This window comes from Lissotriton helveticus, chromosome 1_1 (genome assembly GCF_964261635.1).
Source record: "Lissotriton helveticus chromosome 1_1, aLisHel1.1, whole genome shotgun sequence".
NCBI lineage: Eukaryota > Metazoa > Chordata > Amphibia > Caudata > Salamandridae > Lissotriton > Lissotriton helveticus.
This window is the reverse complement of record NC_136057.1, coordinates 1,723,179,546-1,723,205,220: the sequence shown is the minus strand read 5'-3', so window position 1 is coordinate 1,723,205,220 and position 25,675 is coordinate 1,723,179,546. Positions and strand designations below refer to the sequence as shown.

General features: G+C 45.4%; 1 protein-coding gene and 1 long non-coding RNA gene across 2 annotated transcripts in view; one reads left to right on the top strand and one right to left on the bottom strand.

Moving 5' to 3' along the window:
- Nucleotides 1–18,868, top strand: part of LOC144833210 (keratin, type II cytoskeletal cochleal-like) — a 157,905-nt gene extending 139,037 nt beyond the window's left edge. The window contains exons 8-9 of the mRNA XM_078689150.1: nt 17,503–17,531; nt 17,641–18,868. Coding sequence (XP_078545276.1) covers nt 17,503–17,531; nt 17,641–18,068 — 457 coding nt within the window. The 3' untranslated portion in view covers nt 18,069–18,868. The remainder of the gene's footprint in view (nt 1–17,502; nt 17,532–17,640) is intronic.
- Nucleotides 1–25,675, bottom strand: part of LOC144833258 (uncharacterized) — a 310,988-nt gene that overhangs the window by 240,447 nt on the left and 44,866 nt on the right. The window contains exon 2 of the long non-coding RNA XR_013610964.1: nt 24,469–24,531. This is a non-coding gene — a long non-coding RNA (uncharacterized LOC144833258). The remainder of the gene's footprint in view (nt 1–24,468; nt 24,532–25,675) is intronic.

Sequence of the window (25,675 nt, the reverse complement as noted above, 5' to 3'; positions counted from 1 at the left end):
TAATAGAGTTATTAAATTATGCTATTTGTTTGAAATGAAGTACTCTCTCTGTACTGTACCTGTGCTTGGAGTGGGAATAGAACATTTTACCCCTTCTGTGTCTAACGCTTTCCCAACTGTTACACTGACTGGAGTGGGAATAGTAAATTTTACCCCTTCCTCCTGAGTCCAACGCTTTCCCTACTGTTGCACGCACTGGAATGCGAATAATACATTTTACCCCTCCTGATTCCAACGCTTTCTCTACTGTTGTACACAGTGGGGTGGGAATAGTACATTTACACACCTAAGTCCTATGCTTTCCCTACTTTTGCTCTTACTGGAGAGGGAATAGTAAATTTACCCCTTCTGAGTCGAAATGTTTCCCTACTTTTGCACACAAGGGAGTGGGAATAGTAAATTGCACCCTCCTTGAGTGCATCGCTTTTAATGTTGTGCACTGGAGTGAGTAAAGTAAATCTACCCCTCCTGAGTCCAATCCTTTCCCTACTGTTGCACCGGCTGGTGTAGGAATATTACATTTAAACGCTTTTGAGTCCAACACTTTCCCTACTGTTGCACCTACTGGAGTGAGAAAAGTAAATATGATCCCTCCTGAGTCCAACTCTTTCCCTACTGTTGCACACACTGGAGTGGGAATATTAAATGTTATCCTCCAGATTCCAACACTTTCTCTACTGTTGTACACAGTGGAGTGGAAATAGTACACTTCACCCCTCCTGAGTCCTATGTTTAACCTACCATTGCACACACTGGAGTGGGATAGTACATTTTTATTCCTTCGATGTCGAACGCTTTCCCTACTGTTGTACTGTTAGAAATGGGGGTCTCTAGTAGGCAAGGGCTTGCACCTTTGTCCAAAAAGGGACCCTTCTTCTAAGTCAGGATAAGGGAGTTACACTCCTACAATAACCCCTGCTTACCCCCTTGGTAGCTCGGCACGAGCAGTCAGGCTCATCTTAGAGGTGGTGTGTAAAGCATTTGCACATAAACAACAGTAATACAGTGTAAGCACTACAAAAGGACACCACACAGTTTAGAACAATATCCAATATTTTTACATACTTAAAAAAAAGACCAAAATGATAAAAATCCACAATACAGTACTTAGAAATCTTCAGTTATCAAAATAACCTTGAAAAACAGTTCCTTGATGTCGATAGCTCTGTCCGGGGCTATCACAGCGTCGTGGGCAAACAAATCCAAACAACTCTGGCTGACCGCGGCATCACGGGCCAGATACGGTGTTAATAAGACCCTCAAACAGTACCTTTTAGAAATGCAGGGCATCGACGACCTCTCATTGAGCTTCCGAAAGCATGGCGTCTGCAGGCGTCGGTGTAGGAGTCGTTGGGGCCTTCGAAGTCCCATGCATTGCAGATCGAACTCCTCTTTGTTGAAGTCAGGAGCACTAGTGTTGGCAGGCGTCGGGTGCTGCGGTGTGAAGTGCCACGTTGCGCATGCGAACAGCGGCTCAGTGGTGGCGTCAGATGGCGTAGTCGGTGAGACCAGGGTCGCAGTGCGAGATGAAGGTGGTGCTTGTCCAGGTGCTGGCAGGTCATGGTACAAGCAGCGGCGTTGTCATTGCTGAAGCGCTGTTGTCGGCTGACGAACAGGAGTCTATGGCTCCGGCATCAGTAGGCCAAGGCTGCGGTGCAGGATGAGGGTGGTGCGTTGTGTAACTTTAGGAGCGGTGCCCTCGAACCACGGTGCAAGCAGCAGCGTCCATTCCGGCGTGGAGCGGCGGTGTTGGGGATACCAGGGCGTCGTGGTGAAGCGAGGCGGTGCGGAGTGCGGTGCCCACAGGTTGCGGTGCGAGCAGCGGCTTGGTGGCGGCATCAGTAGACATCAGTGAGGCCAGGGTCGCGGTGCGGCGTTGCAGCGGTTTCCTCTGCGGTCCCGTCAGGACAAGTAGTCGGCAGCGGTGTTGCCGAGTTGCTTTTCTTCAATTGCAGCACAAAACACACAGTTCCTAGTGCTGAGGGCAGAAGAGCCTGAAGTCTTTGCTATTACTGAGACTTCTTGAACAGGGGGCAAGCTCTAGCTCTAGCTCAAGCCCTTGGATAAACTCACAAAAGTAGATTGCGGAAAGTTCAGTCCTGTCCTTTTACTGCCCAAGACAGAAGCAGCCACTGCAGGCTAACTCAGCAAAGAACACAGCAAAGTGGTAGTTCCTCCTCACAGCTTCTCCAGTTCTTCTTCTTGGCAGTCTTCTTGATCCAAAAGCTTTCTAAAGTTCTGGGGTTTGGGCCCCAATATTTATACCACCAAATGCTTTGTCCTCTGAATGCAGATGGTCCTGTACCTAGTATAAACCAGTCCTGGTCAGTCTTGGAACACTTTGTTTACAAGACTCCTGCTTTTCCTTTGACAGTGTAGGCCAGGGACATCAGATTCACCACAGGAGGTGGAGCCAGCATTGTGGAAGGCAGGTAGAGCCTTATTCAGGTCCCAGGTGCTCCCCTTCCCACCACTCTACATGTAGATGGGTCTATTCAGCCCTGTGCTGACTCACCCTCTCTCCTGGAGCCACCCCAGCCCCTGTCACTCACAAACCATACATGCAATACACAACCTAGCAGAGGCAGGCTGGATGGATAGGCAAGAAAATACCTACCTTCTAAAAGTGGTATTAACACAATGTTAAAACCAACTTTGCTAAAAGATGTATTTTATCATTCTGAGTTCAGGCATACTAAATTCGTTTTTTCTACCATGTTCCCTGGGTCAGTTAGGATTATAAGATGTTATAATCAAACTGCCCATTCTGGCCTATAGGAACAGGTAGCCTTGCAATAGTGAAAAACGAAATTGGCTGTAATTCACTATCAGGACATGCCACACACAACAGGGCATGTACTACCTTTCACATATAATGCACCCTGCCCACAGGGGTACCTTGGGCCTACCTTAGGGGTGACTAACATGTAGAAAAGGGAAGGTTTAGGGCCTGGCAAGTGGGTGCATTTGCCGAATCGACATGGTGGTCCCAGACTGCACACAGGCTCTGCAATGGCAGGCCGGAGTTACACTTTACAGGCTGTTTGTGTGAGTGGCACAATCTAGTGCTGCAGCCCACCAACAGCATTGGATTTATGGGCACTGGCACGCGCAGTGCACTTTACTGGGGACTGACACATAAATCAAATAGGCCAATCATGGAAACACCAATCCATAACACATTTTACTACAGGAGCACTTACACTTTGCCATGGTCAGCAGTGAGAAAAGGGCGCAGAATTATTACACCAGCAAACACCGGGAGGTCAGAAAGAAAAAACTCAGGGGAAACACGCCAAAAGATGCCAAGTCTAACATGCACATACTCTAGTGGGCATCGTATATATTTATTATTTTTGGAGTTTAATCGTTTTTTTTTGTTTTGTTTACTTATTATTATTATTATTATTATTATTATTATTGATTTTTTATACATATAAATTTATGTAATTTTTAACTTTTTTAGTAAAACTTATTTTATATACTGTTTACTGTTTTATGTATAATTAAATTAGAACTATTTAAAAAAATTGTAGTTTATTATAGTTATTACGTATTTTTATATGTGTATGTAAATATATATACATATAGTTATATTGATACATTTAATATTAGATAATTAAAATATAGATTATAATAAATATTTGTAAAAGTTTTATATCATACACGTGTATATAAATATACACACACACACACACATATGTGTTTTTTAATAAGTTTGTATTTATATATATGTTTAGCTATTAGTTAAACATATTTAATTCACATAATATTAATGTTATACTATTTAATATTTACTGTTTTAACTACATATATATTATAAACAATATTATTGTATATACTTTTTCTATATTAGTTTAAAACTATATTTTCTTCACTTACCATTATATTTATAGAAAAACTGTTTTTGTGATCGATATTCTTGACATGATATTTCTGGATCACAATGTTTCTGGTCTTGATATTGTGTCAGTGATCCTGGGCCGACGGATTAGGTACCGTTGCCATGACAGTACTTTACTACAGCCAAGGCAAGGGTAATCTTCTTGCCAAATTAAGAGCTGTCCGTCAGCCCAGCAGACATCTTTTGCCTTCGCAGGAACTGGCATCAACACGATGGAGTCATACATCAAATTTTCAACTTTTATTTATTTTCAAAAACAAAATCCCAAAGCAGGATCTTGTTTTTTAAATGAAAAAGTCAATGATCCTCCTCACCATGGGAGTTTTTTCCCATTGTGCGGCAATCATTTAGCAGTTTTTACTGCCCCTTACAGCAAGGTTTTACCTGGCGGTGACGGAGAGTAAAAACTGGCCATGTGTTCTTTCACTCAAAATAAGGCAGTAAACACATAGCCAAACCTTTGACGGCCCTTTCTCCTGTCGTGCCTTCTGAGGTACATGTAGGCAGCAGAGGGAGTAGTCTTTATCGTCTACATACTGATGTTCCATCCGACTCCAAATGAGGTAGACAGATCTTCGCTTTGGCTGAGAGGGCACTCCATCGACATTCCAGAGTAGTACCCTCGTCGCTAATGTCCAAATCGCACCATTAGTCTCCTTTTTATAATTGCTGAGAACAAAGGAATGCTCTATAAGAACCATAACCCCTTACCACAATGTACCATTTAAAAAGGCACTCGAAAATTTTAAGTGATATGTACAATATATCTTAAAAAACAATGTTGAGAAAAGAAATGAAATGCACAATACTATGCAAACTAGTATAAGTATGAAAAGTATTTGTGATATTGTAATATTATATGGAACAGACACATTTTTAACCAATAAACTCGTATAGAACGGGGCATATTTATTAAGATATGAAACACCCAAGAAATTCACTTTGTTGTGCTAATTGATAGGGAAAGGACAGGAAAGCGCCGCACATAACAATATACTGCGCAGGCCTACACTTTCGCTGCGCTGGCGCACAATGTGCTGACTAGTGCCAATGCAGTCACCCTTGAACCATAGTGCAAGCGTGCCTTCATTGTAAGCAGTATTGTTTTTGTGCAGGAAGGCACACTTTCCTGACCAAAAACAATCCTGTGAAGCATTCTGCAGCACACATAGAAGGAGGAAGAAACAGGGGAAAATAAAGGTATTTCTCCTTGTTACGCTACTCCTTTTGACGCATTCCCAGGTTTAACAGTGTTGGTAAATCTGGGAATATACCAAATGCCATGGGTGGATGTGTGGGAGCACCCATGCTTCATACATGGAGCCCGCCCCTGGAGCAGAGTTATGCAATGAAGCAATTTGCACTGCGTTGCCTTACTCTGGATTTATCAACCCACTAAGGACCATGGAAAGTGATCTAGTGTGGCTTGATAAATCGTGATAAACCTTGATGCGTGGTGCAAGTGTGACACAACTACATGATTTATATGGCCCAAAATCTATTCAGTGAGAAAAATTAACCCATGGTGCTGGTGAAAAAAGTAACAGCCTGAAAAAGACTGCGTCAGAATGTATACACAAAATGATTGCAGAGGGCATTATTGTTTAGAAAGTCCAAACAAATGAGTGCAATGAGCTCTGCATCAAAATCATTTCAGGAATTTCTTAATGGCCATATATATCAATGGTGTTTCAACCCTGTCACATCTTGTATGAGCAGCCTGCAAGGAGCGAGATCTGAAGCTGATCCACCGTTCTCCACCAAGAAATGCAAATCGGGGATAGGAAATTTCTAGCCTACAGATTCATGATAGGGGAAAAGGGTGAAGAACAGAAACACTCTGGAGTACAATGCTCATCTCATAGCAAATATACTGTACGAATCTTGCTTATGCTCTATCCCAAGGATATTTTAAAGGGTCTGCACACACCACTGGTGCAGCTAACTTACATTATCATTGTTGTTCAAGTCAAACAATAAAGTTAGATGGTAAATCATAAACCATAAAGGTTGTGCTAATAGACTAGTTATATTATAACCTCCATCCATATGTATCTTACCTGATGCTCGCCAGCAAAAGCAGGTAGTACCAAATAATGTGGGCGAACTAAGCGAGTGGAAACCATGCAGCTAAGTAGTAGTGGGCAACTTGTTTCTGCCAACAGACTGCTTACATTTCATAGAATACAGCTGCAGTTAATCAGATTGGTTGCATTTTTAGGGTCGAGTATGCACTAGCGCATGTGTCTCGCATTGAGCCATGCAACAGTTGATGTTGTTGCACAAAGGATATTGTGCTGGATAACTAAACACTTATAAGGTCCCAAAGGCGAGACCTATTGGCAATGCCAATGCTTGTTTAATTTAGACTTGGCCTCTACGGCCTGTACACCCACTCATTAGGGATAAATTATTTTAATACTGTGGAAGAGTTATGTAGATGTGGGTTGTAGATGCCTTGCATAAGAATACAAGAGGCAGACGAGCTTGATACGAAACAAGAAACCCGACATACAAATTGAGCAGACAGGTGGTTGCACCGACCAAGGTAGAATATTGTTGTCTTAGTTAATGCTTTTGTTGCAGAATAGCACCATAAATAAATACAAATCATGTTAGCTTTGTGGGTGAGGTGTGTTTCTGAATATCAGAAAACTGAACAGAGGCTTACCCCTAGAAAAGGACAGCAAGCCAGACGTGCATAATGGGGTAGCTAACAAAATGCTAACTGTACAGCTTTTTACAGGATGATGAACCAGAAGGCAGAAGCCTTGCAAGGTTAAAGGCTCCCCTGGGCGCATGTCCAAGTCTGTGTTCTGGCTAAGATTTGCCTGACCCCGGGATGGAACATGCAGCAGTTTTCAGGAGGAATCATGGTCACTCGCCTGTCCTCCAAGCATAAATCAGAAACTGGAAGATATGCATGCGATAGAGCATGTGTTACACACTTGTCGTTTCCTTGAAGTGGAAAATTCCTGACAAGATCTCCAGCAGGGACAGTTCTGCTGATACCGCTTCTGTTTCACCCGCTCTTTGGGTGAGCTCAATGCTGCTAGTGCAAGGTTAACCTATTAAGGCAGCAAACACTGTGAGCTAAACACACTGGGGCCTTTTATCAGAAAGAATCATGGCATGATGAATCACAGATGCTGAAAACATCAGAGTGGGAGAAAAAACAAACAAATAACACATGCCCAGCGACAACACTTTTGCAAATGTCAGTGGTTCAGTATGTCTCAGAGGCGCATATGTACTGGCAGATCTGCATAACAAGCTCTAAGAAACTTGAAGCGATCCCGGAGTTGAGAGCCGTTATCATGCTTTCAAACCCTAAGGGCATTGCAGCAATCCCAGTGGGAGAGGAGGAGTTTTAGAGCCCTTGTCATGCGATCAAGCCCTCTGTGCCTTGCAGCGATCCCAGAGCTAGGGGAGGAGTTGATAGCCCTCGTCACAAGATGCTAACATCTCTTATCAAGCACTTGTGCTGGCATCCACCTTGCGGGAGCGTGCAGCTGTGCACAGGCCATCTGTTTTCAATTAGCGCGCACCGCTGCTTGCTTCCGCAAGGTGGATGCCGGCACAAGCACGAGTGCTTGAAAAGAGCTGACAAATTTTTGAAGGTCATCTCTTAGAGCAGCACATGCGCGCAGCCTGGGCGAGACCTGAAAAGGTCTTGGAGCCCGCCCATTGCTTACCATTTGTTGGCTTGTGTGGCCCTCTTCTTTACAGCCTCGTAACTCATCAAGGCAGGCCTGACATAATTTCAGTTCCTCTGTGAAGCAGGGACCAAACACAGATTGATTCAACTTAATCAGTGCCCCTCCGCAGCTCCCAATTTGATTGAGGTACTATTTTGTTCTTTTTAACTTTTAGTGCCCTGCAAACAGAAGGAGTGTGACTGAGAAAAAATGTGCCCAGCAGGACAAACAAAAGAAAAAAAGATTTACTATCTATAGTTAGCTTTCTTTTATTAGTCTTTTCTCACTTTGAACTCCTGTTGCTTTTGCAGATTATCTTATTGCAAATCGACTTTGTTTCTTTCTTATGTGTAATTTCTGAAATGATGCTTTAACACATAATAATGCAGTACACCTCAATCCACCCCACCTCGCTCAATCCAATCTACCCAACCTCAATCCAATCCAATCCACCCCACCTCGGTCAAATCCAATCCAACCCACTCCAATCCAATCCAGTCCACCCCACCCCACTTCACTCCAATCCAATCCACCCACCCCGCTCCAATCCAATCCTCCCCACCCGCCCCGCTCCAATCCACCCCATCTCGCTCCAATTCACCCCATCTCGCTCCAATTCAATAAATTCCACCCCACTTCACTCTAATCCAATCTACCCCACCTCGCTCCAATCCAATCCAACCCACCTCGCTCCAATCCAATCCAACCCACCTTGCTCAAATCCACCCCAATGCTCACCACCCCGAACCAGTAGACCGCACTCCAATCTACCCCACTCTAATCTTCCCAACTCCAATCCAAAACAATTAGCCCTCTTCAATTGATCCCACTCCAATGTTTCCTACTCTAGTCCAAAACAAACTCCAATGCAAAGCAATCAGCACAAACCCAATTCACACCACTCCAATTCACCCCACTCCAGTCTGCTGCACTCCAATCCGGTGCACTCCAATCCACCGCACTCCAGTCTGCTCCACTCCAATCCAGTGCACTCCAATCTGGCCTGCTCCAATCCGCCCACACCAATCCAAACGACCCCAATCCAGTGCAATCCAATCTACCGCACTCCAATCCACCCCACTCTTTCCCCAATCTACACCACTCCAATCCGAAACAATCTACCCCACTGCAATCCACACCACTCCAATCCAAAACAATCTGCCCCACTGCAATCCACACCACTTCAATCCAAAACAATCTGCCCCACTGCAATCCACACCACTCCAATCCACCTCACCCCACTTCAATCCAATCCACCTCACCCCACTTCAATCCAATCCACCCAAATCCAGACTAATATTATCTACATCCTTCCAATCCACCCATATCCAGACTAATATAATCTACAGCCTTCCAATCCACCCCACACCTTCCAATCCACCTCTCTCCTTCCAATCCACCCCTCTCCTTCCAAACCACATCACTCCAATCTAATGGAACCCACTGCAAGCCAATCTACACCACTCTACTCTAATCCACCCGCCCGCACCCGATTACAATTCACCCAACTCCACTCCAAACCACCTCACTCCAGCCCACCCCACTCCAATCCAATCCACCCCACTCCAATCCAATCCACCCCCACTGCAGTCCAATCCACCCCAACGCAGTCCAATCCACCCCACTCTACCCCAATCCCACCTTACTCTAATTCAACCCACCTCTCCCCAGTCCATCCCACCCCAAACCAATCTAGTCCACTCCAATCCTCCGCAATCCAATCCACCTCATCCCATTTCAATCTACCCCACTCAAATACAACTCACCCCAACCAGTCTACCCACTCCAATCCACCCCACTCCACTTAATCCAACCACCTCTACCCCAATAAAATCCCCCAATTAACTCCAGTCCAACCCACCTCACTACATCAATCGCCTCCAACCCAGTCCATACTATTGCACCCCACTCAACTCTGTCACACCACTCCACCCCACTCCACTCCACTCCACAGCACTGCACTCTGACATTGCACTCTACTCAAATCCTCAACACTCTGCCCCCCCACTCCAATCTAGGACACTCCACTCCAACAAATACAGTCTATGACACTCTACTTTCCCACTCCACTCTAGGACACACCATGCCATTAACTTTTAGCCGTACTGAACAGCAGCCACACTAGTGTACACATGGCAAAACACATTGCCAAAGCCAATAGCTATTTGCTTTGCCAATGCTTGTTCTGTTTGCCTCGGAAGAGGCAGCTCTTTCAGCTCAGCCCAAAATGCCTATGAACTGATCTCTAGTCTCCATGACTCCGGTGTTCCTTTTCTGTCTGATCATTCCCACGATTCATGACAGATCCCCTCGTTGTTGTCCTCATCAGAAAATAAAGGATACACTGAGCACATGCGGAAGTCTACGACATAGCAAATTACAGAAAAGTAGTGGCTCCTCCATTATGGCGTAGGAGCATTGCCCCACTGATGATAGCCGAGGCAAACATGAAAAATAAAATTATAAAATAATTGTATCATCATTTTATTTTTCACTGAGCTGGAGCCAGCTGAATCTTAAGGAGGTGCGGATCCATCCTGACAGAGAGTGAGCAGCAGGGAGGGGAAGTGGTGGGCACCATAGGTGCGTATGTGGGTGTGGTTGGCTGTCCTAGGACGGCATGAACACTAAAGGCCCTATTACGAGTCTGGTGGTCCGAGGACTGACAGACTCATGGTGGCGCAGTGGTGGTGGATCCAGCCACTGCCGCACCAGCGGTCCAACTTCCATATTAGGAGTTGGGCGGTCAGACCGCCCTGGGTCCACAATGGCTTTAGAGCAGCGGTCAGGGGCTGCGATATGCTTGGCGGGAACGTCGTGGTAACGGCAACCATATTGCGAGTTTCCTCCCTCCAGGGTTTACATGGAGGTTCTTCTTCCATGTGAACCTTGTTGGAAAGGGAACAAAGAGGGGCTACAGGCACCGCAGCCTTCAAAAGAGGCACCTCCAAGCCACCCGCCAGCCTACTAAAAAGTCGTAATCTGGCGGGCGGGGACGACCATCAGCGAAGCGGTGGCGCAGTGGTTTGCACCACCATGCCACAGTTTCTCCAATATTATAATCGAGCCCTAAGCATTTCTCCAACGTGAGCTGTGTTGCACAGCCAGGTGGGGAACAAACACAGGCTCCCAGGACCTGTCTGTGCGCCAAACCAGGCTGCTCAGACCAATCCAGCACTTCTCTCATGCTGAGTAATAGTATTCCCAGCATGAGAGCAGCGTCTGGATTGGCATTTGGGAGTCTGCGCAGGGTGCACCAGTCTGTGGACTGCGATCGGGAATTGGGACATTAGCAGAGGAGCAAGGCAGGGGCCGGTAAGTCCTGTTTAAGTCCTGTTTTATATATATATTTTCATTATCTCGTACGTGCCCAGCACTGCCCCACCCCTTTGTAATTGAGGCAAGAAAAATGCACAACAAGAACATGCTCAAGAAGTCGGAAATAACTTAGACTCCACTGGTTTTATAGGTAATAAACAACCAGGAAAGAATGTAGAAAGTGCAGCAAGTGAAAAACCTGTGCAAGAGGGAAAAGAATACATGATGCTTATGAGAACTTAAGCACTAGGTACAAGGAAGACACATACGCTGAATATCCTAAAATCATGGCAAAGAGATGAACTATCATTTATTCGACAATTTACAGTCATAAAAGCATTTGTAAAAAATACAGAATAATGCTATACATAAAACAGCAGTTGAAGGAAAAGCGTAATTTAAATAGATAATAAGAAGGAAGACAAATCCAATGTCCATATTTATACAGATCATGGGTAAAAGCTAAAAAGGAAAATACACAAGCCAAGATTGACCCCCAAGGGGACTCCTAATTTTATGTCTCTCTTGTGCTAAATTTACTCATGATAAGAAAAAGTTTTAAAACACGCCTTAAAAATGTACATTGCACAATTAAGATATGTACAAAACGCACCACATTCAGAAATACAAAAAGCAGTTCACACGACCTTCTTACATTTGGTATATTATGGGTTGTAGGCATTAATATTTGCTATCAAGACCCACCCTTCACAGCAGTAAGCTAATTAATTCCAATCGTTTTGTTATTCAATCACGCTCTAAGATATCATGCGAGCCCTCAATACCCAAGCCCACCCTAAAAATGTAGCCATGGCAATTGCCAAAGCCTGAGATGTATCTGTCTGCAAGATACGTTCAGCTTCAGATGCCTGTCTGGTGCCTAGTAGCTTACAAATTGGAAGCAACCAGATCCGACGCGGGGCAGCGTAAGCCGTACAGACAAAAAGGTAATGGGACAAGGATTCATTACAGGACCCACAACCCAGGCAGGTGGTTACTCCATTAGTGGACCATTTTGCAGTAAGTGATCTCACTGGTAGTGAGCCCACCCTAAACTGAAAATACAATTTACGGTCCAGTGGTTTAGTGATTAGATCCCAAAAAGGTTCCAGCATCGGGCAATCTTTATGTTCCAGGAATCGGCTTGTGAGGGTGAGAGACTCACTTTGCCTTTTATTATTCTCCCTGAACCATTCCCAATACCGATCCTTCAGCACCTTCTTAGTAGGAAAGTTTGCATTTTGCAGGATCAACCCACATCCAAGCGAAGCCTATAGCGGATAATAGGTCTCTGACCGCCCAAAGCCATTTGATACGATGTAAAACATCAGCTCTTATTAATTCAAGGAAGCCTTTCGCATAGCCTGAGAGCTCTGGTGTAGACCACAGTCTCCTCCAATAGAGGATGAGACGAAGTTTGGCTACTGCTGTGTCACATTGACAGTCATGGAGAAGGGAGGGTTGTTCATGCCTTCAGTGAGAATACCTATAATGCAGAACCAAGATTACATGCAGGCAACATTTTCTTTAGCATTTTAGAATTCTCACTGATAGTCATGAATGCAGATTAGATAAGCAAGCAAATCCCTACGTCGCGGTTGTCAATGTAAGGAAGGATTCTGTATGTAATTAATTAAACTAAATGGTTATTTAAATACATTTTAGAAAATAGCTTCAACTAAGAGGTTATACATTTTCATCTAGACGATAATTTCTACTGAAGGTATAAAACTATTTCCAAGGTGCTACCTTAAATATTTCTACAAGAGGGACATTTAAAATCCAAGCAGCTACTTCCCTCTAGCAGAATGTGCTTTTGGTTTACCAGGCAAAGTTTTATTTGCTAATTGCCAGCAATCTTCAATGCTCTTGTTGGGCTCTGGGAAGCTCAGGGAAAAGCAAAGTTGACTGAGGATCAAATGCAGGTTCCACAGGGATAACCTGGGAGCGGGTCTGGATTAGTGGCATTGTTCTAGCACCTCATCTGATAAATGGAACCAGCGCTGTAATGTCGAAGAACGCTGAGACTTCTTGGATTTCTTCTTGTGGGACTTTAAAGAAGAAGTCTGGGATCTCGACAATGACTGGTTGACTCTGGAGCTGTATGGCCCACTCACAGATGTAAATGTGCTGGACTTGTAAAGCGCACAGCTGCCCGTGAGCGTCCCGGCGCTTGCTTAGGGAACCCGTCCTGGTATTCCCCTGTGAGAAACCCCGGCAGGGTGTCCACAAGGTGAAAGCCAGGCATCCCGCCGCGAGGGGCCGTAGTGGAGATTAAGCAAGCTATTGCCCAGAGTCGCAGAGTGTGACCCCGTGAGTTGAGTAGGCACCAGAGCGAGAATTGTCGAGTCCGTGGAATTTTTGAGCCGGAGACCCGCCGAGGCAGGGAACCGAACCCTGGTCCACGGTCGATCTCAGCTTCCGGGTCTGCCGCCTCTAACCACTGAGCCACGCTTCTCCACAGATGACATTTGGATTCATGGTCTGCAGGGCCAGGCAGGCATGGAGTCGTGGTCCTGCTCCAGGCACCACAGACACACCAAGTGGGGTCTGTCACAGACATCTGCCAGTGAAAGGCACCACTAGGTTTGAAACCAGTTTTTTTTGGGAGACATACTCCACAAAAGGGGTGAAACAAAAAAAGGCACACTGGTCGAAGTTGACAAAATAGTTGAAAGAGTCTGTCACAAAACGACTGAGGGAGCATGTCTAGATCCATGCTAATGGCGCAGAAAAATAACTGAGGTCAGCGCACTGGGGCGGTGACTATATAGGCACCTCGCACGTTACTCCCAGCGTGGGCAATGCCATGTGGATCCGGCAACACCACCTACTGGCAATCAAGGGGACTGTTCAAAAATGTCCTGAACTCTAGAAACATTGTAGAGATCTGAAATTAGTTTGTATATAGTCTGTAGCTGTGATTTTGTATAATTACTTTTTTGGGCTGTTACCAGCACTGTGTGTTCACTTTTCACACCGAGAGAAATATTATGAAGGTTTTGCGTAACACTTGTGCCACATAAGGGGCAAAAGGGCGATGCAAATCATTTGTCACATTTATTAAGAGATGAAAGGTCACATTGCATGGCTCTACATGGCTTGATAAATCCAGAGTAATGGAATGCAGCGCAAATCGCTGTGTTGCATTACTCTGCAGTGGGAAAGCGTTCCTTGGGTGGAATGTGGGTGCTCCCAAGCATTTACCCCTGGATTTTACCACATTCCCCGATTTTATCCATAGCATAGTGCGTTTTTCTCTGTAGTGTTCAGATCACAATACGTTTTGGTGCTTTTTACACATTTCTCGAAATGTCTTTGTAGCAATGCAACTTGCTGCAAATGTTTCAGAAGGTTTTCTCATATACTCGGGGGGCTACAGAGGCATCAAGCAAAGCTTGGTACTGTTTTTTTTTTTTTAAAGATGCTGTGATAAAGCACCCTTTCTTTCAGACATAAAACTCAGAAGGTGACATGTTAGTGGTGGATACTTGTAACTACAGCTGGTGATAAATAACTAGGAAAGTTATCTTCTCCATTGGCTGGCCTCCTAAACGGCGGCCAGCCATTGGAGAAGAGGTCTCTGTGACGTTCTCTTTTTGCTTTAAGCTCCGTCCTTTTCGGATTGAGGGGCGTGTTTGTTTTGTTTCTTTCTCTCCTCTCCTCCAGCCAATGGAGAAGTGGGGAGAAAGAAAAACACGCCCCCCAGTCTGAAAAGGACGGGGCTTAGAGCAAGTGGCGAGCGCTTGTTCCTTATCGCTTCTGAGACCGTTTGAGACTGTGCGACCATCGAGCATGCATGCGCAATCCTAGGGGCACGTCTGTTCCTTGCGCAAGCCTGTTGTTGAGGCACACGTTGCTCAGTTCCGCAGTGCGCATGTGCAGTGTGCGTGAGCTGGCCCATTGTGCCGCCTCCTGTCGCACTTTGCGTGCCGGCGCGCGTTCAATCGTTTCTCGCCTGACTTGGGGTCTCGTGGAGCCTTCCTTCACCGCATAAATTGTACTCCTTGTGATCGCCGCCGGCAGTAGTTCTGTAGCACCAGCAACGAGGTAAGGGGCCGAACCTCGGTAGTGAATGGTGGGGTGGTGGTATAGCCTGTTTATGTTGAACTCGTGACATTGGTCTAAGGATGTAACCTGGCACCTCGGGACCCTCGGAACTAAAGACCTCGTGAGACTAGACTGAGATCACGGCGGATCCAGTGGCACCCGAGGCCGAAGGGATGCGAAAGTGAAGGCGTAAATCACATAGCATCATGTGTGGGTGCATGGGGAACTGGTGTAGTAGCAGGACACCACTGGGGCTCGGAGAGGTTGCATAGTGAGGGTGGTTTAAGCAGGTGCGTTCTAGGCTCTTCAGAAGTGTAGAATAGGTATTCACCCTGCTTTAGCACTGCTCCACACTACTCAAAATTAATACACCATCTGTGTTTCTTGCCTCTGTTCCCTGATTATGCCCGTGTTCTTGCCTTCTGCCCCCTGATTGTGCTTGTTTTTCTTGCCTCTGTTCCCTGGTTGTGCTAGTTTTTCTTGCCTCTGTTCCCTGGTTGTGATCGTTTTTCTTGCCTCTGTTCCCTGATTGTGATTGTTTTTCTTGCCTCTGTTCCCTGATTGTGCTAGTTTTTTCTTGCTTTTGCCCCCTGGTCGTGCTCACTCTTCTTGCCGCTGTTCCCTGCTTGTGCTCGCTTTTCTTGCCTCTGTTCCCTGGTTGTGCTCGCTTTTCTTGACTCTGCCCCTTGGTTGTGCTCATTTTTCTTGCCTCTGTTCCCTGGTTGTGCTCGGTTTTCTTGCCTCTGCCCCCTGGTTGTGCTCGTTTTTCTTGCCTCCGTTCCCTGATTGTGCTCGTTTTTCTTGCCTCTGTTCCCTGGTTGTGCTCGCTTTTCTTGCCTCTGTTCCCTGGTTGTGCTCATTTTTCTTGCCTCTGCCCCCTGGTTGTGCTCACTTTTCTTGCCCCTGCCCCCTGGTTGTGCTCGCTTTTCTTTCCTCTGCTCCCTGGTTGTGCTCGTTTTTCTTGCCTCTGTTCCCTGATTGTGCCCGTTTTCTTGCCTTCTGCCCCCTGATTGTGCTCGTTTTTCTTGCCTCTGTTCCCTGGTTGTGATCGTTTTCTTGCCTCTGTTCCCTTGTAGTGATCGTTTTTCTTGCCTCTTTTCCCTGCTTGTGCTCGTTTTCTCGCCTCTGTTCCCTGGTTGTGCTCGTTTTTTCTTTCCTCTGTTCCCTGGTTGTGCTTGTTTTCTTGCCTCTGTTCCCTGGTTGTGCTAGTTTTTTCTTGCCTCTGTTCCCTCGTTGCTCTCGCTTTTCTTGCCTCTGCCCCCTGGTTGTGCTCGTTTTTCTTGCCTCTGTTCCCTGGTTGTGCTCGTTTTTCTGTCCTATGTTCCCTGGTTGTGCTCGCTTTTCTTGCCTCAGCCCCCTGGTTTTGCTCGTTTTTCTTGCCTCTGTTCCTGGTTGTGCTCGCTTTTCTTGCCTCTGCCCCCTGGTTGTGCTAGTTTTTCGTGCCTCTGCCCCCTGGTTGTGCTTGTTTTTCTTGCCTCTGTTCCCTGGTTGTGCTTGTTTTTTTTTTCTTGCCTCTGTTACCTGGTTGTGCCTGTTTTCTTGCCTTCTGCCCCCTGATTGTGCTCGTTTTTCTTGCCTCTGTTGCCTGATTGTGCTCGTTTTTCTTGCCTCTGTGCCCTGATTGTACTGGCTTTTCTTGCGTCTGTTCCCTGATTGTGCTCGTTTTTCTTGCCTTCTGCCCCCTCATTGTGCTCGTTTTTCCTGCCCCTGCTCCCTGATTGTGCTCGTTTTTCTTGCCTCTGTTCCCTGATTGTACTGGCTTTTCTTGCCTCTGCCCCACTGATTGTGCTCATTTTTCTTGCCTCTGCCCCCCTGGTTGTGCATGTGAAAGAATATAATCATGTAAAACAGTTGATTGGTCTTAGCTGGAGACAGTTCTGACAATACAAAGTGTATGTACCTCAATGCGAGATATAAAACAAATAAAACTAGGTATAGAAGATCAGCACTTCACTTCAATTACTTTAGAGCTAGCGTGTATGTGTGTGTGTGGCTCTGTGTGTGTGGCTATGTGTGTGTGGCTCTGTGTGTGTTTGTGGCTCTGTGTGTGGCTCTGTGTGTGTGTGTGGCTGTGTGTGTGTGTGTGTGTGGCTCTGTGTGTGTGTGTGGCTGTGTGTGTGTGTGGCTGTGTGTGTGGGGGGGCGCTGTGTGTGCGTGGGGATCTGTGTGTGGGGGGCTCTGTGTGTGTGGGGGGTTATTTGTGTGTGGCTGTGTGTGTGTGTGTGGGTGCAAATGCAATAGGTCTCGTATTTGCGAGAGATTAAGCGATTACTCTCTACTACTCTCTAATGCTTACCTATTGCCATTGTAAATGACAATACCATATATTTATCGGTTTAAAAAAAAAATTACATTTGCAATGCTAATAGCTCTAACTTTAAGAAAGACGAGACCATTGCATTGTAAATGTTTGTTTCTAGTGGTGATGGACAGGAAAAAAAATACTATACTGTCCACTCTAAATAGAACTAAGTAGGAATGTATTGTGTATAACCTTCCTTTTTATGCGCTCCTTTCTTTGTCTTTTTGCAGGCTGCATGGAACTGCGCCTATGACCATCTGTGAGTAATTTGCTGTTGTTCAGTTTGACCTTCTCCTTTGTAATTTATTTATGGAATGCTTAGCCTCCAATTGAACAAACTAACAATTTTGAATTTCTTTACTTTTCAGCTCTGGTCAGATCTGGAGGAGGAGGTGTGAGCTTTTTGGGTGGCAGCGGTGCGCTGGGCAGCAGTGCTGGCGGCCTAGGTAGCAGCAGTGGTATGGGCTTTGGTGGCAGCAGCAGTGTACTCGGCGATGGAGGTGCATATGGCTTTGGAGCCAGAAGCGGAGTTGGTTTTCCAAATATGGGGATGGGTGGTGGAGGCGGAGGCAACTTCAGCACTGGAGGCGGTATCAACATAGGAAGTGGTAGTTTCAATGCAGGAGGGGGTAGTTTCAGTGCAGGAGGGGGTACCTATGGTGCAGGGGGAGGAAGTTACGGTGCAGTAGGGGGCAGTATGACTGCTTCCGGTGCAAGAGGATTTGCCTCCGGAGGTGGAAGTAGCTCTAGTATGCAGATGTCATCTTCTACCACCAGAGCAAACTTCAGAAATTAAATTATGAAAATAAAGTCCATATACTCTAATACAGAGCTAGGAATACGACTGCACAAAACATATTATCTGCCATTATTGCTTTAATGGGGAAATGCTGCTTTGGCATTTCTGAAAATATTCTGTGACTGTTCATTGCGTTTTCCTTCAAGCCATGTTTAGAATTGTGTCTGCTAGGTAAAAATGTTTATGTGCAGATTCGTTTGCCAATTTTACTTAGCTCTGCACTGCGTAAGCAAGAGCTACTATCGGAAGGAGGTGTGGACTCACAGCAATATATAGCACTGGCTTTTAAGTCAGTTGTTCTTCATCAATGTCCACCCAGGGCCTTCTGTTCGCAGGGCCATATTATCCCTCCTCACACCCCTAACTGCCCCACCCCCACAGTGTGTTACGTTTATTAGGCCATAAGTAATTAGTTAATGCTTTCAAGCTTTCTGACCTTTGATAGGAAAGGGTCCTTCAATTCTCAGTGCTTCCATCAATGTTCGTTTCAGGCCATTTGATAGCCTGTACACTTCAGCTATCTTTTTCTAAAGCCCTGCAATTGGTCCAGCAAATTCAAACGCAAAGGATTGGTTTTCTAACGACCATACACCTGCATTTTCTTCAGCGTACGCAAACCGTACTTTTACTCAAGTTTCTTGAATTAAAAACGTAATTTGTCTTGGTAAAAGCGATATGGGAATGGCAGAAACTTTACTTCTTGGGTGGCAAGAGCAAACCAAGGCTCTGCTGCCAGTTCTTGTACTTTGGGACTACATTTGAATTTTACTCAAATAAAGAGCATGTAAACAGCATAATGCATTACTGTATTGACTTGCCTATTAAGAAGCAGAGAAAAGTAATCAGTGTACACACCTTCACCAAAGGCGACTTCATCTCACGAGATCTTGGACATTTTCTGCAAGCCACAAAGAGGGCTGAAAAGAGGTTTCTGCATGTGAAGTCTTCCTATGCAGTGTGGAAAATGCCCACCATATGTGAATGGTCCACCTCAGTTCCAACAATGTGTCACCCGATTAATGTACATGTTACTCCAGAACTGACTAACCTGAAAATAGTGCTATCAATTGATCAGAGAACTTGAGCACCTAATAAGCCATTATTCTAAGTACAAATGGTTTCATGGGTGATCTGTGCATATTGAGATGTCATCCCTTTGCAACTTTGTCCCCAAAGATTCTTATGTTCCACGTTGCCTACAACACATAGACGCCCATATGACCTGTGGGCTCATCATGAAGACCCACCTCCATTACATAGGCCATGGTCTCAAGAGCACAATATAAGAAACATAAAAGAAATATTAAATAAAATAACTGATAATGTGGTATGGTCTAAGTAATTATAGTGCCCGAATAACAATATTATATAAACAACTCCAAGAATAGCAGTCCATGGACCACATTACACTAATGGCTTGACCACGAATGTAAGGTTTGTTGAAGCAAACGGCTATGTGCAAGCCTTTCCCCGGCTCCTGGCCTTCTTGGGCAAGACCCCTTGCATGCTTCTTCATTCATATTTGATAGCATAACTGGGTGGTTATAGCGCTACATCTAGATCAGGATGCGAGGCAGACATAATTGATAGATGTAGGAAGTTAAGAATGTCGCTGGAGTAAAAGTTTCAGACTTGTTACAATTTGTGCAGAGCAGAATTCCCATGTCGAATTTCACTCCAGACAATTATATTATGGCCGAAATTTCAGCCGCAGGATTTCCAAGGGAATACCAGATTCGATTTAACCGGATTGAAATTTCAGCTTATAATAACACCTTAGGAAATGGGCTGCTGTACAGCTTGGCACCCAGTCTCTGGCACATGCATTTCCTTGTACCAAAGCAGAGGGGAGCATTTAATGCTCTACATGACTTGCAGCGCTGTCCCATTCTCCAACCCTCCTTTCCTACCCCTGACCGCCCGCCCTCGCTACTTCGCCCCAGAGTCCTAAAGACATTTACCCCCTTCTCCAGGCAGGTGGTAAATGTCTGCATCTTGCACCATGGAAATGACAATTCTGAGCAGAAATTCGGTCAGTAAAACCAGTTCAGTACAGTTATTCCCCATTTAAGCCCTCATTATGAGTCAGGTGGAGTGGAATTACCTCATGGAATTTCACTCCAGAATCCAAGCGGGTCCGTTCTTCAACTCCTGGGGGCATATTATGAGCCCCTTTTGCTGATGTAGCATCACTTTTTGTGACGATTCAGCGGGGCTAACCACAAAATCATATGTATGGCTGCCACGCAAAGCTACTTTGCATCGCTGTGAATGGCATTATAGCTATGGAGTAATGCAACGTAGCGCAATTCGCTGCATTGTCTTACTCTGCACTGTGGAGGCATGCCATGGGCGTCATAGTAGGTGTTCCTACGCAACACTCATGGATTTGGTCTATTCCCCAGATTTACAAGACCATATAAACCTCAGGATGCACCAAAACCCTACTCCTCCCCAGGTGGGGCACGGTGCAACAAGGAGAAATAACTTTATTTTTTTCCTCATTGTCTCCTGTTTCATAGAAAGAGGAAAAAGCCTCAGGATTATTTTTGTTCAGGAAGGTGCCCCTTCCTGCTCAACAAAATACCTGTAGATAGCACCGACACCCTTGCACCATATGGTATTCACAGCGCTTGGACGCCTCCGGGCAGCAATTCGCGCTATATAAATCCGCATCAAATCAAATCAAATCAAAAATGGTGTAAGGTTGTCGAAATGGAGCCAACGTAGTAGGAGGAAAAGACAGGAATGCACAGTTTTAGATAAATAAAGTGCATTCCTGCCCTTTAATTTTGACGTAGGGCAGTGTAGCAAGGTGACTTGCTGTGCTGCCCTACGCCAAATCCCCATAAATTTGCCCCTTGGTTTTATGAGAGTGGGAGAACGAGACTAGATGTTAACATGTGGTTGTTTCAAACAGTAAAATCGCATGAGACTTTGGCTGCTGCAGCAGCCAAGTCTATTTCCCCATTTTCTTTCAGACAGCGGAGAGCATACAATGCTCCTCCCTGTCAGAAAACACCTCCCTCTTCCCTCATCCCCGTCCCCTCTCTCACCCTTCACTCCACCCAGAGGTCCCTGCATTTTTTACCACCTGATCAAAGCAGGTGGTCAATGTATGTGTTGAAACACCATTGACCTTGAAATTCCATGTGAATTTACAACCGGAAAAATCGGTCTTAAGTAGTAAATGCTCTTTCTTTAGGATTTAGCTTGTAGTTGTACAATACTGAGTAGATTTAACCCACGGTAACCTTGTCCCCTGTACTGTGCAACAAAGAATGACTGCCTTGGTGTTTGACTCGTAATTGCACCCTACCGGTGGGGTGCTGATGCATGGTACCATTATTTACCAGTGCAGAGTTTCCACCTTGCCAGTATAGAACACCTTGCAATCAGGATGTAAGTAACTTATGTAACTTTAACAATGTTCTTGGTCAGACTAGTTTACAATCCCAAATCTTAGTAATAAATGAGCAGACGCAAAGAACTGCATGGGAAGCCTAGGCTAATAAAACAACACAGTTTAGGGGGGTCCTAGGGAATGTAAACACTAGCAAGGATTGGATCCCTATACAATAATGATTAAACACACCAAATACTCTGGTCTGAGAATACACGTATGCCTGAAAAAGAGACAGCAAAGATGATCTCAAAGTGCTATTAAGGGAATCCCTTAATTAGGATGTAATCCCATCACCCATCGAGGTGGCATGCTTTATCATCTGGGATTCTCCTCTTGACGGGAAGCCCTAGCCCCGCCAGGGGCTACTACCCCCTCACTGTGAGGGAGGAGCTCAGGGATGTTTTTTATTCTTACACTATTTAGGATATAATAAATCCTGCAGCCGAGAAGACAACTGAATGAGTTGGGCGGCGGGCGCAGTGCGGAACTTAAAGAGAAAAACATGTGAGTAAGTGATATTAAAACTAACTAACAGGAGCAATATAGACTTTATTGGTTTGTTCCTGGCGCCAGGATTAAAAACAGAGCACCTGCAGTTTAAAATAATACCTGTGTGTGGTGCACATGAAGGAGTCTACATGTTTCAGCCTCAAGGACCTTGTAAGGCATAGGTCTTCAAACTGTGGGGCACGCCCTCCTGGATGGGGGGGGGGGGGGTGCGGCATCCCCTCAGGTTGGGTGCGCACTCCACCCTACCACTTCACCTTTCATTGTTGCTTCCAGGCCTGCAATGCCTTTTAGTCTGAAAGCGCTTCAGCCCCTCGCGTCGTGAGTCTCTGCCTGGGTTGATGCAGCTCGAGCGGCTGTGGGCTCGGCTGGGCAGTGTCTGGAGTCTTAGCTCCGGCACGCCCGACTTTCACAAGTCTTTAAAGACCATTTGCATATTTACATACCATTGTAAACTGGTTACAGAGGCAGTTTATTTTCTGGTTCCAGTACACCGTGAGCCCCCACTCTGCCTATTCCTTACTTTGGCGGCAAGGCGACCTTACGTTGCAGAGCCATTGTGCGCATCAGTTTTTATAAGGAAACGGCAAATGCGAGTCTAGGAAATCCACTGTTCTTCTTATTTAATACAGACGTCGGATCAGGTATATTTGTTATCAGGGGTGGGGGAGGTGTCAGAATTCTATGTGGGTGCCTACTGCTGGGGTATTTGTTTTTAAAATGAACCTCAAGTTAGGAAGCCTGGGGCATGCTTGCTATTACTCCTGCCTCAACAGCCTAGCTGGCTATCAACTTTGTGTGCCTCTCCTGAGACTTGCCCGGTGCTGTCTCCGACGGCTCTGTCGAGTCCGCGAGTCAGCTGACATGGTATAAATTATAAGGCAGCAGGGAAAGATCCATTTTGGGGACTCTCACATTCAATTTGCTTCAGCACAGACTCGGCCCGCTACCACGTGGGACAGAGATCGGCCTGGAGTCTAGACTGAAACTCTGCACTTGATTTTGCCCTTCCATTTCTGGTGCTTTGCAGCAGTTTTAAGATGATCTTAGAGTTTCTCGTTGCTCAAATGGCTGTGATTCCTGATACTTATGTTTCTTTCATCTTCATTGCTTGATTTTGCTTGCAAGAAAGTGTCACTCATAGTTGTTGAAATGCAGCCCATGCTAGGCACACACTGGGCCCACACTGCATCCTCTTGGTTTTTGTTAGGGTCTCTCTTTCACCTTTCTGTAACTAACCTGCTACCCCCTCGCTCAGTCTGGGCTCTCTTCCCATTTGCCTCTTGTGACTAAACTCAATATGCTAATAACCCCCCTGCCTACCAATTTGTAACATAGCCTGGCACTCTGTGCCAGAGTGGGAGTTTGCCTTGGCTCCTCCGAGGGGTTGTGAACATCCCTCTGTGTAGGCAAGAGGGCTTCCTCTGCTGAGGGATTGTGACAATCTAGCTGTGCATGTGTGGGCTGCTCTGTGCTGAAAAGGCCATTCCTTCCCCCTCCAAAAGGGACTTGCCTTCAGTGAGAACAACTCCAGCCATGTTTCCTGTTTCTGAAACAAGCATTGGCAAAGCCAAATGGTCCCAGCAATCAGTGGTAATACATTTGTGTATATCAATAAAAACAGCCCCTGAGCCATACACAAATGCACTAACATTGCCATCGCCGATTGCTATCTTATTGCCGAGACCTATTGGCTTTGCCAATGTTTGTTCTGTTATCTTGTCTAGGGCAAGGATGTGGCGCAACAGCCACAGCTGATGACTATGGAGCTGGGGAACAAGTTCAATGCTTGGTGTCTGCTCAACATCATGTGATTCCGGGAAAATCACTTTATCGCCCTTGCTTACAAAAAATTATTATGTACTAGTGTAATGTAAAAGATGCTCCTGTAAAGCGCTCCAATACCGCCGGGTCATGTTCGCGCTATATACAACTGCAAAAAATGTATTCCAAAATGTTGTCGGCACTCCAGTTTCCAGGTGGTGCTCAAGGTTGGAAGTGGAGCTCTTTATTTAATATTATTTGCCCTTACAACCTGGGCTCTTCAGGAGGGAATGGCCTGCAATGATGCAGAATACCAGCTTCCAGAACTTTTTTGTCATGTGGTAGCCGGTTAGGGAGGGCTCGGCGATTAAAAAGGTATAGATGGGGGGCTCAGCGACAAAAGTTTGAAGATCTCTGCTGTAAGGTGTTGCGGTTTTCATCAGGACCAAAAGATACTATGTGCTACTGCGATAAAAAAAGTGTTGACAAAAAACGTGACCGCAAATACAAAACAACAATATTGTTACTATACAGAACCAGTAATCCCATGTTTGGCGTATTCGATTTACTGGTCGTCCCTGTAAATGACATAACACGACAGAGGAGATCAAACAATGGAACCCTTCAGACAAACAGATTATTCAAGTGACCAGGTGGGACATCGTTGTCAACTTTGGTCATATTACATTGACAGAACAACAAAATAAAGTGGTAGCTTACCCACTGTGTACGGATAAATCGCGTCACATCAACCTGGCGACAGCTCGGGGGAGGGGCACCACTCTGTAAGTAAGGGGATTAAGCACTGTGTCAAAGACATAGGTCATAGTGAAAAAAAAATTACACAGGTTCCCATAGTATCAGTTAAAAACTATTCCCAGATCAAGCAAAAGTGCAAGGTAAAGAAGTTAGCTGGCAAGTGTCACTGACTAGGGCCAGGGACACAGCCACTCAAAGAACATAAGTAAGATTTAGGAAATAACATAACATTGTCCTGATGCCTATTACCCTCCATCTCTTTGTGTAGATTACTAATACAATGTCTAGCATGCTCATGAACATATCTAAGCAGGTTGTTATCGATGTTTGACGCATGTCCTAATCATCAACCTTGTTAACTGCGTATTCAATGAGAACACGTGATAAAACTAGGAGTTCAAAATATTACAAAAACGCTTATGGAACAAAACCCCTTAATCCAAGGGTAAAAACGGCAGTTGTGTATATTTACCAGCACCCAAGGACACTTTTAAATTTAGACATGTCATTCCGTACATTACAGTATGCCTAATGAGTCTATTACCAGTTCGAGTGCATGCCAATACTATTAGTGCGTGCATTGTACTATCAGCTAATTTCCGTTAATGTTTTAAAACACTCTGTTGAGTAAAAACACTTAAATAGAACTGGTTGTGTGTGTGAGAAACTGAAAGACACCAAGACACGATAAAGCATCTTTCAGAGCGTTATTGTTTTGAAACACACGGCGGAATAAAAAACTAGTAGTGTTGGTACTGAAAATTTAAAGGCACTCAGAAAAGGTGTCTCTAAAAGTTTATCCCAGACTGTCTGATGTCAGTCACTCGACATCAGTATGCAACTCGTACAGTGTGCACTAGCATCTAGGCAGGTGGAATTGGGTGTACAGTGCTTTGACCAGTTTGAATTATCAGGGGCAATATTAGTGGCATCGCTCTAATGTTCAGGAATAAACTTAGACATAATGATGTGGCTGTAAATACATTTCAATCGTTAAACAGTCCTAATTACAAAGCAAATGGCAGCCCCCCCCCCCCCACACGTAGGAGCGGGGGCCCTTAGTGGCACCTCGGACGGGAGCCAACCCAACTTCCGGTTCTGGAGGGTCAAGGGGGCTGAGGGGGCGTCGCCAGAACTCAAATCTGCCAATGTTCTCACCCCTTTTGAC